This window comes from Schistocerca nitens, chromosome 2, assembly GCF_023898315.1.
Source record: "Schistocerca nitens isolate TAMUIC-IGC-003100 chromosome 2, iqSchNite1.1, whole genome shotgun sequence".
Taxonomy (NCBI): Eukaryota; Metazoa; Arthropoda; class Insecta; order Orthoptera; family Acrididae; genus Schistocerca; species Schistocerca nitens.
Window position 1 is genome coordinate 220,615,340 of NC_064615.1, and position 16,942 is coordinate 220,632,281.

Below are 16,942 nucleotides of genomic sequence, written 5' to 3' on the forward strand. Positions count from 1 at the left end.
TATTTCGGAGTCCTGTAGTGTTCCAGTTTGACCCCCCGACCATGCTATTTTCAACTTGAGAGTGGCTTCCTGGTTTCGAAAATGAAAAGCACATACTTGGGTCTTTGGAGGGTTTGGTTTGAGCTGGTTTGTGTTGTTCTATCTGGATAGTTCAAGGGCATTTGTGAGGTTGTTCTCCACTGATTCAAAATCTATACTCTAGGTGGCTAGAGCAAGGTTGTCAGCATATAAGAAACTCCCGGTGTTTGGAGCTGTAGGTTGGGTGTTGGTAGATAAGGTATAATGTGGTGGCAGGAGAACACTCGTGTAAAATGTATTACAGCTTGCAAGCTTTTGAAACCAGTGGCTCCTTCGTCTGGCCGAAAGGTTGAAGGGGAAGCAAGAAGGGCGAAGGAAAATAACTGGTGAGATTTAGGAAAATGGGTATAATTTGGAAAAGTCACACAGAACCCCGGGTCTGTTACTTCTTCCCTCCTTCTATTCCTGAAGGTACATTCCTTACTCCTGCCAAAGATCATTGTTTCTCTCCAATAGATATTCAAGTAGATACTTACCTCTGCTGTTGCTGCTTCCCCATACCAGATTTTGGGCCAACAAGCAGTTGTTTGTTTAGGTGCAAGCAGCTGTTTACTGGTCTCTTCATTTCCTGGGTAGGAGCAGCACTGCCATAGTAAGGAAGGTATGCTGAGGCCAATACGCTGCTTCATTTTGATCACTTTATCTCTGGAAAATAAGTTTTCCATTGGCGGGAATGAAATTCCATTTTTAAAATATGCATGTTTGAGGGCTTTTGATCCTGACATAATAAATGTGGATCCAGTTCCTCCAAGGCCTGATACATCCCTCTTCATGTAACTAGTGTCTTGGGATCAGGGCCATGTCCACATACTGTCTTCCTAGAAGGTGATAAAAGGCAGCATTTGTCCCTGTACTGTGCTGTGGGTTTGTCTGCAACACTTCCAGCCACTAACTTGCTGCCATTGTCTTCTCTAATGTCAATAGTCTTCCTGACAGTAACCTGTGAGAACCCTAAATACTGTTGGGTATTGCTGTTGCCATGCTTGCAGGGCTTTTTCTCTGACTACTATCAGGATTTGGCAGTCAGTTTCAACATTCTACTTAATGAGCTTCAGATTCCCTATTGAGACTTTTTGCTATGAGTCTTTGGAGGAACGTCACTGAGTAGTTTTTTGTACTCTTGTGCTCGGATATTTAGTCGTCTTGAATAGTTCCACTCCTCTTAAACAGCAGCTTCATTTCATCCCACAGAGATACCTTGAGCACCATCTCCTGTAGCCAATCCACTGTCCCCCATCCCCTCAGGTAGATTAGAGCACCCTTGTCCCGGCTGACCCTCCTAAAAAATAATTGTAACCTTCACTTGCATCCTTATCAGCTTTTCCAGAGAACCATCTGGACTAGCTCCTCGCACTGCAAGGTGGTACTTCAAAGAGGGTATTCTTGTTGAATTACTTAAAATAAGGGAAAGGCAACCACTTACCTATAAAGGACTGGTGTGTGACACACAAAAAGAAGTAGTAGAAACAGTTAGCTTTTGAGCTCTTAGGCTCTTTCTAGTAAGAGAACACTCTCTCTCTCTCTCTCTCTCTCTCTCTCTCTCACACACACACACACACACACACACACACACACACACACACACACACAGCGAGAGAGAGAGAGAGAGAGAGAGAGAGAGAGAGCACATTGTGGAGGCTGGAAACAGGTTAGTAGATGTTTAGGCCAGGGGTATTGCAAGAGTGCTGCAGGATATGTAGGAGAGACAGTTCCCACCTATGTAGTTCAGAGAAACCGATGCTGGAAGGCAATATCAAACTGGTTAAGTTTGCATTTTGTCACACTTTGGTTGTGGTCATTCATGTAAGTGGAACCCCCCCCCCCAAGGGGGTCCACAACTCTTTTGTGGATACGTGCGTAGCGAGCACGGGACCCCGAGCTAATGTGGCCTTCCTTCCTTTCCGGGCTGCATACCTTCCCTTTCCGCATCCTTCCCCATCCCCCATCTTCGCCCCCCCCCCCCCCCCCACCTCTGGCTCTTTCCTTCCCTTTCTCCCCCTCTGGGAGTATGGTTTGTGCCTACGTCCGGAGGCGGACGCTCGAAACTGAATTAAATTCTTTGCTTTCTCCGATTGCAAGTCTTAGTCCTTCCTCTGTCCTTCTCTTTTCCTTACCTCTTCTCTTTGCCCTTTTCTCCGCTGCGGCGTTAGAGACCCCTCTTCTTTCCTTTCCCTTTCTCTTTTTTCCTCCCTGTGCGTGTCTGAAGGCCGACCCACGCATTTCCATGCGTAGCCGATGACGGTGTAACACGTAATTCCCCGCCCCGGGGAGACAGGTAGGACACGTACGTACCCCCTGGTAATGGCCAGGCCCAGGGAGGGGTGATTACCCGAGCTGATACCTTCCGAAAGTGCCGATTGGTCCCTCCGTCCGTTTGTCGGGAGGTGTGACCTGAGGTGTGAACGATCACCTAAGGCGGGAGTGCCCTCAGAGAGGGCCCCCACAAGGGAGGAGCGCGCCATCGGAGACACCGGTAATCCTGGGGGATACTTCCGCAATGGTTTCCTCACCTTCCACTATGTCTGCTCACAAGCGTAAGTTCACTGAGTCTCAGCCACAGACAGTTCTTCCATCGTTGCCACAGTTCCTTGTTGTTTCTCGGTCTGACGAAGGTCACGACTTCTCCACGGTCAACCCTTTCATTATTCAGAAAGGTGTCGACGCAATTGCAGGTCCTGTAAAGTCTTGTTCCAGATTACGGAATGGCACCCTGTTGTTAGAAACAGTCAGTGCCCTCCAGGCACAAAAATTGCTGCGTACTTCACTGCTCCACACCTTCCCTGTCTGGGTTGAAGCGCACCGCACTTTAAATTCCTCACGTGGAGTCGTTTATACACGCTCCCTCGATGGATTGTCTGACGAAGAAATTCAGCACTACCTGTCTGACCAGGGCGTAACGGCTGTTCATAGAGTTATGAAAAGGGTTGACACGAACATCATTCCAACCCGCACTGTCTTCTTGACATTTGACGAAGTTCAACTCCCATCGAAAATCAAAGCAGGCTATGAAATAATTTCCGTTCGCCCTTACATCCCAAACCCTATGCGTTGCTATCGGTGTCAGCGATTCAATCACACCAGCCAGTCCTGTTCCAATCCGGCCAAATGTGTTACGTGTGGCAAGGATGCCCATGAGGGTGCTTGTCCACCTCCATCCCCTCGCTGCATCAACTGTATGGGTGACCACGCTGCTTCCTCTCGAGATTGCCCCATTTTTAAAGACGAAAAGCTCATCCAGGAAATCAGAGTGAAGGAAAAGGTGTCGACCTTTGCTGCTCGAAAATTATTCGCCAGTCGACAGCCCGCCGTGCCTCAGACAGGAAAATACAGCACTGTCCTTGCTTCTCCTTCGCCAACAAAGGAGGCGGCCACGCAGACTTGCGACCTCCCTTTAGTACCACGGTCGTCAGATCGGCCAGCGCAAAGATCGCCCGTTCAACCTCACCACTTTCGCCTGCCCACTCTATGGCTCACCCTTCATCGGGTTCTGCTAAATCTCGAGCCCAAAAGTCAGACACCAAGACTTCGAAAAAAGAGCATACTCGTGAAGATTTTTTACGTACCCCAACCTCACAACCATCGGTTCCTCCTTCATCTAAACATCATATTTCCAAGAAGGGTAATAAGAAACCCAGTTCATCTCCCTCTCCACCAAGGCGTGTCCCATCTACAGCACCACCTGGCGGAAATCACCCTCGGCCATCTTCTGTGTCGCCGAGGCGCACTGCTGCCGGCCGATCGCTGGTGGCAGGAGCTGCTCCTGAACAACCTATGGATCAGGATCTTCTGCTTTCCCCTCTGTTGAAGGCACTCCAGCACATGGAGGACTCATGATTCTTCTCCATGATACTCTCCATTAGCACCCAATCCCCTTAAACACTTCCTTCCAAGCTGTCGCTGTCCGTCTTTCCCTTTCTGGATATACCTTTTCTCTTTGTACTGTATACATTCCTTCGTCCACACCAATGGCACGAGCTGATCTCCTTCATCTTCTTGGTCAGCTTCCACCCCCCTATTTGCTGTTTGGGGACTTCAATGCCCACCACCCGCTTTGGGTATCTCCACATCCTTGTCAACGTGGCTCACTATTGCTAGACGTCTTCCACCAAGCGGATCCAGTTTGCCTTAACACTGGGGTCCCGACATTTTTGTCTGCCTCCTCGACAAATTTCTCTCATTTGGACCTTTCGGTCGGTACTGTTCCGCTAGCTCGGCACTTTGAATGGTTCGCCCTTGATGATACACACTCGAGTGACCCCTTTCCATGTGTCCTTAGACTGCAGCCTCAGCTGCCATATATGCGCCCGCGATGCTGGAAGTTTGCCCAAGCCGATTGGACACTTTTTTCGTCTCTAGCGACATTCGATGACCGTCACTTTCCTAGCATCGACGATGAGGTCACACATCTTGCCGACGTTATTCTTACAGCTGCGGAATGTTCAATACCACGCACCTCCGAATTGCCCCAGCGCCCCCCAGTTCCTTGGTGGAACGAGGCATGGCATGACGCAATACGTGAGTGGCGATGTGCCCTTCGCGTTTTCCGCCACCATCCTACTTTGGCCAACTGTATCCGCTATAAGCAGTTCCGTGCACAATGCTGTCGCGTCATCCGCGATAGGAAGAAGGCAAGCTGGAAATTCTTTACTAGCGCATTTAACAACTTCATTCCCTCCTCGGAAGTTTCGAGTCGAATTCGACGGTTATCTGGCGCGCCTAGTTTCTCCCCGGTCTCTGGGCTCACTGTCGCGCGTGATACGTTAGTGGACCCCGTCGCAATTTCTAACTCCTTGGGTAAACACTTCGCAGAGATTTCGAGCTCTTCAAATTACCCGCCAGCGTTTCTCCCGAAGAAACGTGCAGCGGAAGTGCAACCTCTTGCTTTCTTCTCTCAAAATCGCGAAAGCTATAATACTGTTTTCTCCATGCAGGAACTCCAACATGCACTCTATTCTTCTTGCTCCTCCGCCCCAGAACCGGATGGTATCCACATCCAAATGTTGCTGCATTTATCAACCCATAGTCTGTGTTACCTCCTTCGCATTTATAATCGAATTTGGACCGACAGTATTTTTCCCAGACGATGGCGGGAAGCTATCGTCGTTCCTGTTTCGAAATCTGGAAAGGACAAACATCTCCCCTCTAGCTATCGCCCCATTTCTCTCAAGAGTAGTGTATGTAAGGTTTTGGAGCATATGGTGAATTGCCGTTTAGCTTGGTGGCTGGAGTCCCGCAGTCTTTTAACACCTGCCCAATGCGGATTCCGAAAGCATCGTTCTGCAGTTGACCATCTTGTTTCTCTCTCCACTTATATCATGAACAATTTTCTCTGGAAACGCCAAACAGTAGCAATATTTTTTGATCTGGAGAGAGCATACGATACCTGTTGGAGGACAGGCATCCTCCGCACAGTGTTCTCTTGGGGCTTTCGAGGTCAGCTGCCCCTTTTTCTTCGCAAATTTATGGCAGAATGCACATTTAGAGTGCGGGTGAACACTACTCTCTCCCGTACTTTCTCCCAAGGAAACGGGGTACCCCAGGGCTCCGTCCTAAGTGTTGTACTGTTTGCCATTGCCATAAATCCAATTATGGATTGTCTCCTTCCTGATGTCTCGGGCTCCCTCTTTGTGGACGATTTTGCGATCTACTACAGCTCTCAATGGACCACTTTCTTGAACGTCGTCTTCAAGGATGTCTCGATCACCTCTACTCTTGGAGCATCGAAACTGGCTTCCGTTTTTCTCCCAGTAAGACTGTTTGTGTTAATTTTTGGCGACGTAAGGAGTTTCTTCCACCCTCCTTACATCTAGGACCTGTCAACCTTCAGTTTTCGGACGTCGCTAAATTCTTGGGTCGTATGTTTGACAGAAAACTGTGCTGGTCATCCCACGTTTCCTATCTTTCGGCTCGCTGTCTGCGATCCCTCAACACCCTCCGTGTCCTGAATGGTACCTCCTGGGGAGCGGACAGAGTGGTCCTTCTCCGCCTCTATCGCGCCTTAGTATGCTCGAAATTGGACTATGGAAGCATAGTTTACTCCTCTGCTCGACCGTCTATTCTTCGTCGTCTCGGCTCTATCCACCACCGTGGATTACGTTTAGTGTCTGGAGCTTTTTACACCAGCCCTGTGGAAAGCCTTTATGCTGAGACTGCTGAACCTCCGCTGTCCAATCGGTGAGCAGTCCTTCTGAGTCGTTATGCTAGCCATCTGTCTTCCATGCCTGCTAATCCAGCCCATGACATTTTTTTCGACGCCTCCTTTGATGTAGGGTTTGCAGGCCGCCCCTCCTCCCTACTACCATTGGGAGTCCGCTTCCGTCAACTGCTCCATTCTCTTTCCTTTCGCTTTCCTAAAACCACCTTGACAACTTAGGGTACAGCACCGCCTTGGCTCCGTCCCCAGATCTGCCTGCTCCGTGACCTTTGTCAATTTCCCAAGGATGGTACCTCTTCACTTGTTTATCATCGGGCATTTGCTGCTCTATGTGCACAAATGAAGGATGCCACATTTATTTACACTGATGGCTCGAAAACATCGTTAGGTGTAGGGAGTGCCTATATTGTTGGCGACACCCCAAATCAATTTCGGCTTCCCAACCAGTGTTTGGTTTATACTGCGGAGCTTTACGCTGTTCTCCAGGCTGTCCACCACATCCGCCGCCATCAGCGGATACAGTATGTTATCTGCTCAGATTCTCTCAGCTCTCTCCTCAGTCTCCAAGCTCTTTACCCTGTCCACCCTCTGGTCCACCGGATTCAGGACTGTCTGCGCTTGCTCTCAGCTGTGGACGGTAAGACACCTTTTAATTGAGTGCCCCTATTTTACTCCGTTACGCGCCCGTCTACAGCTGGCGCCTGATATATAGTCCATTTTAGCAGATGACACGCGCTCGGCCGATTGCGTTCTTGAGTTTATTAGTGCCAGTGAAATGACGTCAGTCATTTGAAGCTTTTTTTTGGGGGACAACCAACCCCTTTCTGTAGTGGATTTTTAAGCCTTCCTTCTGCTTTTAGTTTCTCCAATTTTTTGAGTTTAGTTCCCATTTCTGCTGGTTTCCATTTTCGGTTTTTACTGTTTCCTAAGTCACGGACCGGGCGCTAATGACCATAGCAGTTTTGCGCCCTAAAACCAAAACAAACAAAAGTAAGTGGACAGTTCATTTGTCACACTCTTGTAGAATGTAGTCAAGTAATTGCAGCATGGCTGCTTTCATATGTGACCTTGTCTTTTAGTGCGTTGGAGATGCCTGTGACTTAACTGCGCTAGGAGGTGGTGGGTTGATGTATGGGACAAGTTTTGGATTTGGGCAGACCAGACCCTGGGGTGCCAGGTTGGAGCAGGGGTGGGTGGAGAAATTCTGTAGGTGGCTATGGGAGGCAGGTGACGTGCGGGGGGGAAGGGGGAAGGGAAGGGAATTTGTGGCAGAACACCACTATGTGTGATGGGAGTAGAATATCTGCCATCTTAGAGCACAAAGAGAGGTAATCAAAGCATAGGTGAAGTCCATGGTTTAGCTATTTAAGGTTCACTGGGGGCCTCGAACCGCACAATGACCCTGGGTTCGGTGTGGGGCAGCAGTGGGGTGGGTGGACTGCTGTGGTCTGTTGTGGGGTTTTGAACCACCAAGGGCAACGGTGGGACGAAGCCTCTCCGTCATTTCTAGGTCCTCAGTTCAATACACAATACACAGTAGAATTAAGAAAGTTGCAGTCGTAGAGTAAAATGATTTTTTGAAAGTCATAGCGGCTGTGAAATGCGATTCCAGTTTGAATTGTGTGATTGAAGGACCAACTTGGTGAGGTTGGGACTGATGGAATTGGAAAAGGTGAAGATTTTTGCAGTAAGGTGGGTGACAGCCAGAGGTGCCAATTTTAATTGTAACAACATTCGGCAAATACATTTTGCCAGACAAGATTTCACAAAGAGGATGTATGTTTTGAGTTCTGCTGGGGCAAAGGAGGGTTTTCGAAATTTGTGAAAGTAGGAGGAGCAGTGATTCATAGTTCGATGGTCAGGAAATAAAAGGAGTGACTGAAAAAACAGTATGCTAACTGGTTGACTTTCCTTTATTTAATATATTTTTCCAGCCAGGAATTTTCATTCTAGTTGGGTTATTGCCATCCGAAAAACTGAGACTGCACTACTGTAGGTCTGTTATCCTGTTTCATGTGTCAGCTTTTTCTAGATTCGTTTATCCTGAAAACATGAAGTTCCTTATTTTATATTCATTATATTAGAAGTAGAAGAGGTTGGTTTACTTCCTTCACTGTGAGCCAGTTTGTTGGAGGACTTTGGTTAAAGACCTTTTAATTCCCTCCATTTGATCTTAGGAAGCTATTCTGTATGTTCTTCTTTCCTTTGTCCTCTGAGTGCCCTCTTTGTCTCAGACAAGACTTTAAGCTTCAGCTGGTCAAACTGTTTGGTAATATTTTCCACTTCTTCGACTGGTCTAACCTCTGATACAGTTGAACAGTTTGCGTTGGATCAGTGCCCAAAGTTGAATGTTAGAGATATCTTGTATGTAAAGTCTTTTTTAAATCACTGCTGTATTCTCCATTTTTTGGTCCCATGAGCATTTATTGTACACCAGTCAACAGCAGCAGAGCCCTTCACTGGTATGAGGTTAATTACTCTGGGAGGTCACCTGATATCCCTGACACACTGTCCACAACACTTCTTATGTGTCACACACCCATCAGTAGAGATCGCATCAGACCTTTGGTTGGGTGAGTGCTTTACTCACACCTTTGGTGAGGAAAGTGCTGTACTTTCATCTTTATTCTATCTGACAAACATATTATTGTAATTGGATGGCCCAAGATTGACTACTTAACCCCCTTATCTGTGAAACGATATACTGTTGCTGGAGATAAAGTTCCAGACAAAAGTTGAAGCATTGCTGAGGAGGAATCAACCTTTATCATCAGACTTTCGGGATTAGCCATCAGTGTTTCATCTGCTTTTATGTTCTTCCATGCCATATTTTTTATATAAGCTGGTACGAAGTGCCCTGACCTAGCTTTTGTACACTAGCTGTACAATCTCAGATGAATGATTTTGTGCTAAAAAAGGAATTAAAATTCCCTGAAACACAGTAACCCAATAAGTTTAATGCGTGGACTAGAGCTTGTTTGTTTTATTCTTGTGGCATGGCTGAATTATCTTTGAAGTTATTTAAAAGCCTTGTGTTCATCAATTTCATGTGTAAGAAAGTGTCCTTTTAAAAGTAGTAAGACAATTAGTGACATACAGAGAGATGATGGAGAACAACATTGATGAAGTAACTGGAGTGAATTACACTTCCTAGCTGTAAATATGAAAATTCTAGTAGATTCTGATTAGTGGACTATAATTGAGCCTGCTGAGATGGAACCTGATCAAGGTGCATCAGTTGCAGATGAAAAGGCATATATATTACGTTAAGGTAAGGTGCTAGCAAAAATTGTACCTTATACATTGCAATGAGCAGCAAATGCGTATACAAAGTTTGACAAGGCCATAAACAGTCTGGGAAGAACTTTAAAAAAATTATAGCCCCAAAGGGTAGCAACTTGCACACCGTGCAAGTAAGCCAGAAATTGTGAATCCATGGAAAATTATCCAAGACTATAAATAAAACTGTAGCAGATCTAGCAAACAACGGTGACAAAATTGAAGGTGGAGCTCTAGCAGTGACTATTCTACAAGAACTTCTGGTTAAATGAAGTGCAGTAGTTACAGCTTTGTGCAATTTACCAGAAAACAATTTTAAATGTGCTACAGTTGAAAGGAGTCTGCTTGTTGAGGATGCTAGATCTCATGAATATAATGAAGATAAGAATTGTTAGATGTCCTTGAAAGATAATACCAGTTATCAAAGGTACTGAAAGTCACTTAACATGACAAAGAGAAGGAACAAATGGAGAAAGAAGAAACACAAAAACATACAGTAGTTTGTTACAACTGTCAGAGAATGTCACATATCCAGAAAGTGCTCTGAAAAGGCGAAAGTTAAAACAAAAGCAACAAGGTGCAGTTAGGAGTACTTCCTGTGATAAGTGGATAGTGGATTCCAGGACATCTCATCACATGGTTCCAAATGAAATTATTTTTCAGCTGTTAAAAAAAAATATTTTAGTTCAAATTGTAACATTAGCTGGGCAGGAAAACAGAGGCCATGGGGAAATATGCAGTAAGGGCAAAAACAAGTAACAACTAAGGTTTGTCTAAAAAATTTGTAGTTAAAAATAACTGCTTGAGCCTAAGATTGACTATGCTGTTTCATCTGTGAAGCAGATCCCTGAAAACAATAGAAAGTTTATTTTCAATAAAGAAGGTAGCAAGATCTACGATGATTCTGAAAGACCTTTCATTAAAACTCAACAGAAATGTCATATTACGTAAATATGTAGTCATGTGCAGACATCAGTAAATGTGTTGAGAAATAATAAGTTTAAAACAAAATCACTAGACTTATGATGTACAATCAGCAACATGAATAAAGACACAGTCCTGGAATTGCTATGAAAAAGGTGAAATGAACCCCCGTGACTGAGAAGAAGACCGTTTCTGAAAACTGTCAAAAAATTTGAAGGAAAGAACGAGATTGAGAGGTTACAGATATTTTAATGAGTATGATGGCTGATGCAAGCAGATAAATATATGTGCTTTCCTTTAAAAAAAAACAGGGATGAAGTATATGAACAATTAAAAAATGAAATATTTGAACAGGAAAACAAACCAGAAACTAGTTGAGGGTCAACTGCACTGTTATGACTTAGAATTCTGTTCAAGAAAATGGTCACTGTTCTATGAATTTGAAGGATTTTGACATTAACTAGCTATGACATGTATACCAGAGCAAAATATTACAGCTGAATACCTCAATAGAATGTTTCTGGATATGGTAAGGTAACTGTTGCTAGGATGCAATTAACCAAAGAGTTACGGTCTGATCTGAAGTACACTGCTGCGTATGTAGGAAATCGTTACAAATAGCCACAGTTCCCAAAGAAAGACTTTGTTCTAAGTTATACACATGGGCAGAAAAAGGCACTCTTATTGGATACTCTCTGTATGACCATTGATACGGGATGTCCATGCCAGAAATGAAAGTTTTTGTTATCTAGGGACTGTATATTCAAAGAATTTTTTAATGGCAAATTCACATATGTAAATAGAGGAAATGAAAGTACATAACAAAAGAAAAAATAATTATCTTTGAGGTTGCTTGAAAAGACAATGACGAATTAAGACTTTGTTCTGTAAAAAAGGTTTTGTTTTCTCTGCTTTAATGGTGTAAGCAGTTTTTCTATCGATAAATATTAATGTATGTGGTAGTAGTTTTATTCTACTCCAACATAAACAGATTTATTAGCATCATGGTGAAACTTCTGTCCTTTGTGCAGGGAAGATCACAGCTGTGAGCCCAGAGCATTCAACCACAGTGTGTAAAAGCAAGAAGAAATCTATTGTTTCATCTAACTTAGTTTTTGTATGTGACATATGCTTTATCATTTTATATTCAGTTTATAGCTTTATTCAATTTTAAGCAAAAATTGTTATTTGGGCAGTTTGTAGTTATGTTAGTAGTTGTTGATAGGATTTCTTATTAAAATGGAAGATAAATTTTTGCTTTTGCACATTCCAGCTTGTGCTGTAATTTATTTTCTAGGGTTGTAAGATGTGCAATACAACATCATAAAATTTTCAGGACAATTTTACATATATTACACTCCAGTTGGAAGTTTCTTTTTTATGTTTGCAGAAGCACCAGAGAAAAGTGTGAGCCCACCACTTGCCAACCACTTGGCACTACTGAGCAGAGAGTTGGTAGATTTACTGAAGATACAACCTGGCTGTCAGTTACCCTTCGGACGTTTTGTACCAGCATACCATCATCATTTTGGTCGGCAGATAAGAGTTGCAGATTATGGTTTCACAAAACTAGTGGAACTTCTTGATGCCATGCCCTCCATTGTACAGGTAATAACTTATTTATTTGAATTAAATTAATGTAAGTGACCAAGACTTTGTGCATGTGATTAGCTATATGTGGCAGTGGATGCTCAAAAGTTTGTAAAGTACTTTACCATTAACATAGGTTTGTGAATGGTGCATGAATTCGCTACAGCTACAACTACAGCTACAGCTGCCTTTACTCATTATCGAAATGAGGAACAGGCACAACCAGAAATAAACATTGTTATCTTTTGTTGTAGTCACTGTGTTTACAGCTCACTTAAATCAGAATTGAGATGTACATTTTGACAAGTAACCTAAAGTATTCAGCTGGTTCATTTCACTCACATGAAAAAACAATGAAGGTGATGAGATAAATCTTAAACTGGTGGTTTCACAATGTAACTAGAGCATTGCCCATTGAAGACTGTTGTGTGTGAGTTATAGTACGAATCCTGCTCACAGGTTAAATCTAGTTCCATCATAAAGTAACTGTGCAAATTTATATATGTGTATACATATAAATATAAAAAAATAATAATATAATAGAGCGAAACATTCCACGCAGGAAAAATATATCTGAAAACAAAGATGATGTGACTTACCATACGAAAGCGCTGGCAGGTCGATAGACACACAAACACACACAATCATACACACAAAATTCTAGCCTTTGCAACCAATGGTTGCTTCATCAGGAAAGAGGGAAGGAGAGGGAAAGACGAAAGGATGTGGGTTTTAAGGGAGAGGGTAAGGAGTCATTCCAATCCCGGGAGTGGAAAGACTTACCTTAGGGGGAAAAAAAGGACAGGTATACACTCGCGCGCACACACCCCCATATCAAACCACACATACACAGACACAAGCAGACATTTGTAAAGGCAAAGAGATTCGGCAGAGATAATAATAATAATAATAATAATACTTTTGTACATAAGTAAAAGTAACTTATTTACATTCCTTTACATCGTGTTGCTATAAGTGCATTTAATGCATCCACATTTTATTTTCCAGTCATGCATACATCAGTTATGAAAGTTTAATATTTTCCTAGGGAGAAACGGAAAAACATTTACGTCAGGATTTTAGTTTACGCGTTGCTGGCTTAACTATGCTTTGGTGCCGCCTCCTGCATTAGGTAGGGAACAAGGAATACTATTCTACTGGTTTATGGATTTCTAAGGAAATGCTATTTGTCCTTTCTTAAGTCACTTATCAGGGAACTCCCTTTTCATGGAACTGAAACATATTAACGACTCGTGTACTATATACCATTGTGTTGCTTATAATTGTTTACGTGGAGCTTTGTGTTGGTAACGCAAAAGTTTCTGCGTTAAGTCATGCTTACCTCTTTACGATTATGTGGATATATCGTCTTTATATTCGCATGTGACAAGATAAGAGTTGATTAGTTTTGAGGTAACATGCCTCCGTGTTTAAATGCACTTTGTAGTCAGTAGGTACGGGTAAATGTTTTGTAGTTGCACTAAGACGATGTATATTCTTATTCTTCATTTGCTTGATGACCAAAATATATGCATAGACATACTAACAACTAAATCATTTCCTTGAGGTGTGGCTCATTTTTACATTTGGTACCAATAACACCCGTCATAAATCTCTTCTTTTGCACCATGTCAATGCACTGTTTGCTGCAATATAAAAAACTTATAACTAGTTTAAAAACTAATTGTGTTTTGTAGCTCATAGGCCACTCATATACTTGGTCATCACATTCGTTTGCAGACGTTTTTCATATTTCATTCTCATTGGTTTATGTATTTATCTACTTGCATTTGTATTCCTTTTATTCATTTACCCTGCAAAGAACCTCCTATGGTATCTTATCCTTTTGTTAGCTACCATGTCCTGTATGTTTCATTGTAATGATTTCTTTTAATTCTAGTTACAATGTATATATTTTAGTATTGGCGCAACTTCGCATGTTGATATAAATGTAATATTGTATTCCTTCGCTCCCTGATAGTAAATATAGTTGTTACATGCTATTATGCGCAAGGTCAATGTCTCTTCCCTAGTACTGACGTAAACATGCATGTTGAGTGCTCACAGCCGAGTCGTACGCTGCTCCAGTTTGCATTTCGCTTCGTGTGAAGCTGTGTTTTTTCACTTCCTCCCAAACAAAGGTTTGTCTTTGCTTACAAAACAAGAAAATTGAGTTTATACACATTTCATTTAAAATACACACAATAAAATTTCTCTCTTATAAAACTGACATTACTTATAAATATATTTTATGACAAGAAAACTGCTGTGACATTGTGTAACTACTCGTGAAAACCTTTTAAGTCTTAGTGAGAGTGAAGACCTTTGTCTTGCTCTGTTCTTTCATATACTAATCTATAAGTTCCAGGATAAGGTATTTTTGTAATAATGTAGGGCCCTGAGTATAGTAATTGCCATTTTTTGTTCAACTTACCGATCTTTGTCGATTTGGGATGTGTTCTCAAGAGGACTCGTTGCCCTTCGAAAAAATGTGTAACTTGTTTTAACTTTTTGTTGTATATTCTCTTTCTGTATTCTGCTCTATTCTCTAGTGTAATTACTGCTTGTTTGATTTTATCGTGTGAAGTTAACTCTTTAGTAGGTAATTTTGGTATGGGTGATTCCCATTCATCAGTTTGCTTGGTGTTGAACATAAGTTCATTAGGAGTGAAACTTGTGGGGGAGATTGTTTACTATTTGCATAAATGGAGTCACGTATTCAGTCCATCGTGAATGTTCATTATGAGCACAAGTCGTTATAAATCTATTGAATTCTTTAAACACCCTCTCCACAGGTCTTGCTTCTGGGTGGAAAACACTTACCAAGATGTGTTTAATGCCCTGTGTACTCATGAATTGTTTCCATTTTCTTCCTACAAAATAGGCTACATTGTCTGTTAACATGACTTTGGGTTTCCCTACTCTTCGTAAATAATCCTCTTCAGTTCTCCTTACGATGCTACTGGCTGTAGTGGTTTTGATAGCATAGTTTGATGTATTTTTTGAAAATATCATAAAGAGCTATTATGTATCTGACACCACCTTTTTCTCTGGGATATTGCCCTACGATATCCAGAGGAAACCATTTCCAGTGGAGCTTTGGTTAGTATGGGGTGTAGTTCTGTAAACTTTGACACCCTGGATGGTTTTGTTCTTTGGCAAATAGCCCAGTTTTTAATATCTGTGAAACACATCGTCGTAAATTAAGAAAGTAACAAAGTATGGAAAACTTGTCTGTTACTCTGTAGTGTCCCCATACTTTGTGTGTGTGTGTGTGTGTGTGTGTGTGTGTGTGTTTGAGTTTGATAAATTCGTAGATATATTCCTCTGGAAGGCATACTCATCAATGGTTAGAACTTTCATGCTTCCGGTGAAACAAAATGCCTTAGTGTAACTGATACCATTTCCTTACTTTGTGGTTTGCATTCCGGTTAAGATTTTGTATTACCTTTTTCCAACTGTTGTCTTGCTGTTGAAATATTCGCATTTGTTTACAAAATTTTTTGTAGTCTGATTTTTTGTGTACTACTTTGCATCAATAATGTACGGATTTCTGAATCATGCTCAGACAGTTCACCGAACCCTGCGGTAATCTGGATAATGCATCTGCAATAACATTCTGACTGCCCTTTATGTATATTATTTCAAAATTGAATTCCTGCAGGTACAAACACCACCTCGCTAGTCTTCGGTGTAACAGTTTACATGTTAAGAGAAAAGATAATAATTGGTGATCACAATAGACTTGAGTGTTTTTTAACCCCTTAGAAAATACTCGAATTTCTTAAACGCCTAAATTACTGCTAAACTTTCCAGTTCTGATACGGAATATTATCTTTCTGCCTCTGATAAAGTTCTGCTGACAAAGCTGATGACTTGGGTACGGTTTTTCCTTCTGCTTCTTGTATCTGGAACAAACATCCCCCCAGCCCTCGAGACGGTATCCGTGCTTAAACAAAAGTCTTTGGACATGTCAGGATGACTCAAAATGTTTGCTGATATTAATGCATTTTTAATTTTGGTAAAGTCCTCCTGGCATCTCTCGTCCCATAACCAAGGTTTATTATTTCTCAACAGGTTAAGTAGGGCATAGCTATTCATAAGCTGTTGCGGTATAAATTTTTGGAAAAAGGAAGTTAGTCCTAGATATGCTTTCAATTGTTTTCTGTTCCTTGGGGGTGGGCAATTATGTATGGCATCTAGTTTCTTTGGGTCTGGTAATATACCCTGTTCTGATATGTCCTAAAAATTTCACTTGTTCTTTTCCAAAGTTAGATTTCTTTAGATTTGCTGTTACTCCGTACTTAGTAAATCTCTTAAATACCTTTTCTGTTATACTGATGTGTTGTGCCCAAGTTGATGTGGCTATTAACATATTGCCAACATAAATGGTAACTTTACTTAGCAATTCAGGTCCTAAGACCCTGTCCAAGGCTGATACAAATGCGCCTGCGCTAATGTTTAAGTCAAAGGCTAGAAATTGAAATTCATAACCCCTGCCATTGCAGACAAATGCTGTGTATTTTCTACTCTCCTCATGTAACTTTATTTGCCAGTAAGATTTTTTTAAGGTCAAGGGTGCTAAAATATTTGGTGTTATGAAATTTTAGCAATTGTTCATCTAAATTAACTGGCTTTGTTGTTACTGGTAATAGGATTTTGTTTATGCCTCTAGCATCTAAAACTAGACGTACTGATGCATTGAGTTTGCTAACTGGTAGTATTGGGTTGCAATATGGAGAAAATGATGGCTGTATGATTCCCCATTTGCACATTCTATTGATTTCCTGCTTAACTGCTTCACGCTTTGCTCACGGTATAGGGTAAGAAATAACACAAAATGTTTTGTGAGGATAGACATTAAGTTTATGTTCATAATCTTTGATTACTCCTAGATTCTTATTAAAAACATTTGCA

General features: G+C 42.0%; 1 protein-coding gene across 1 annotated transcript in view; it reads left to right on the forward strand.

Annotated features, from left to right (window-relative positions):
* LOC126235935 (meiosis regulator and mRNA stability factor 1) overlaps window positions 1-16,942 on the forward strand; it is a 205,841-nt gene that overhangs the window by 111,892 nt on the left and 77,007 nt on the right. Inside the window, exon 18 of the mRNA XM_049944899.1 lies at window positions 11,826-12,043. Coding sequence (XP_049800856.1) covers window positions 11,826-12,043 — 218 coding nt within the window. The remainder of the gene's footprint in view (window positions 1-11,825; window positions 12,044-16,942) is intronic.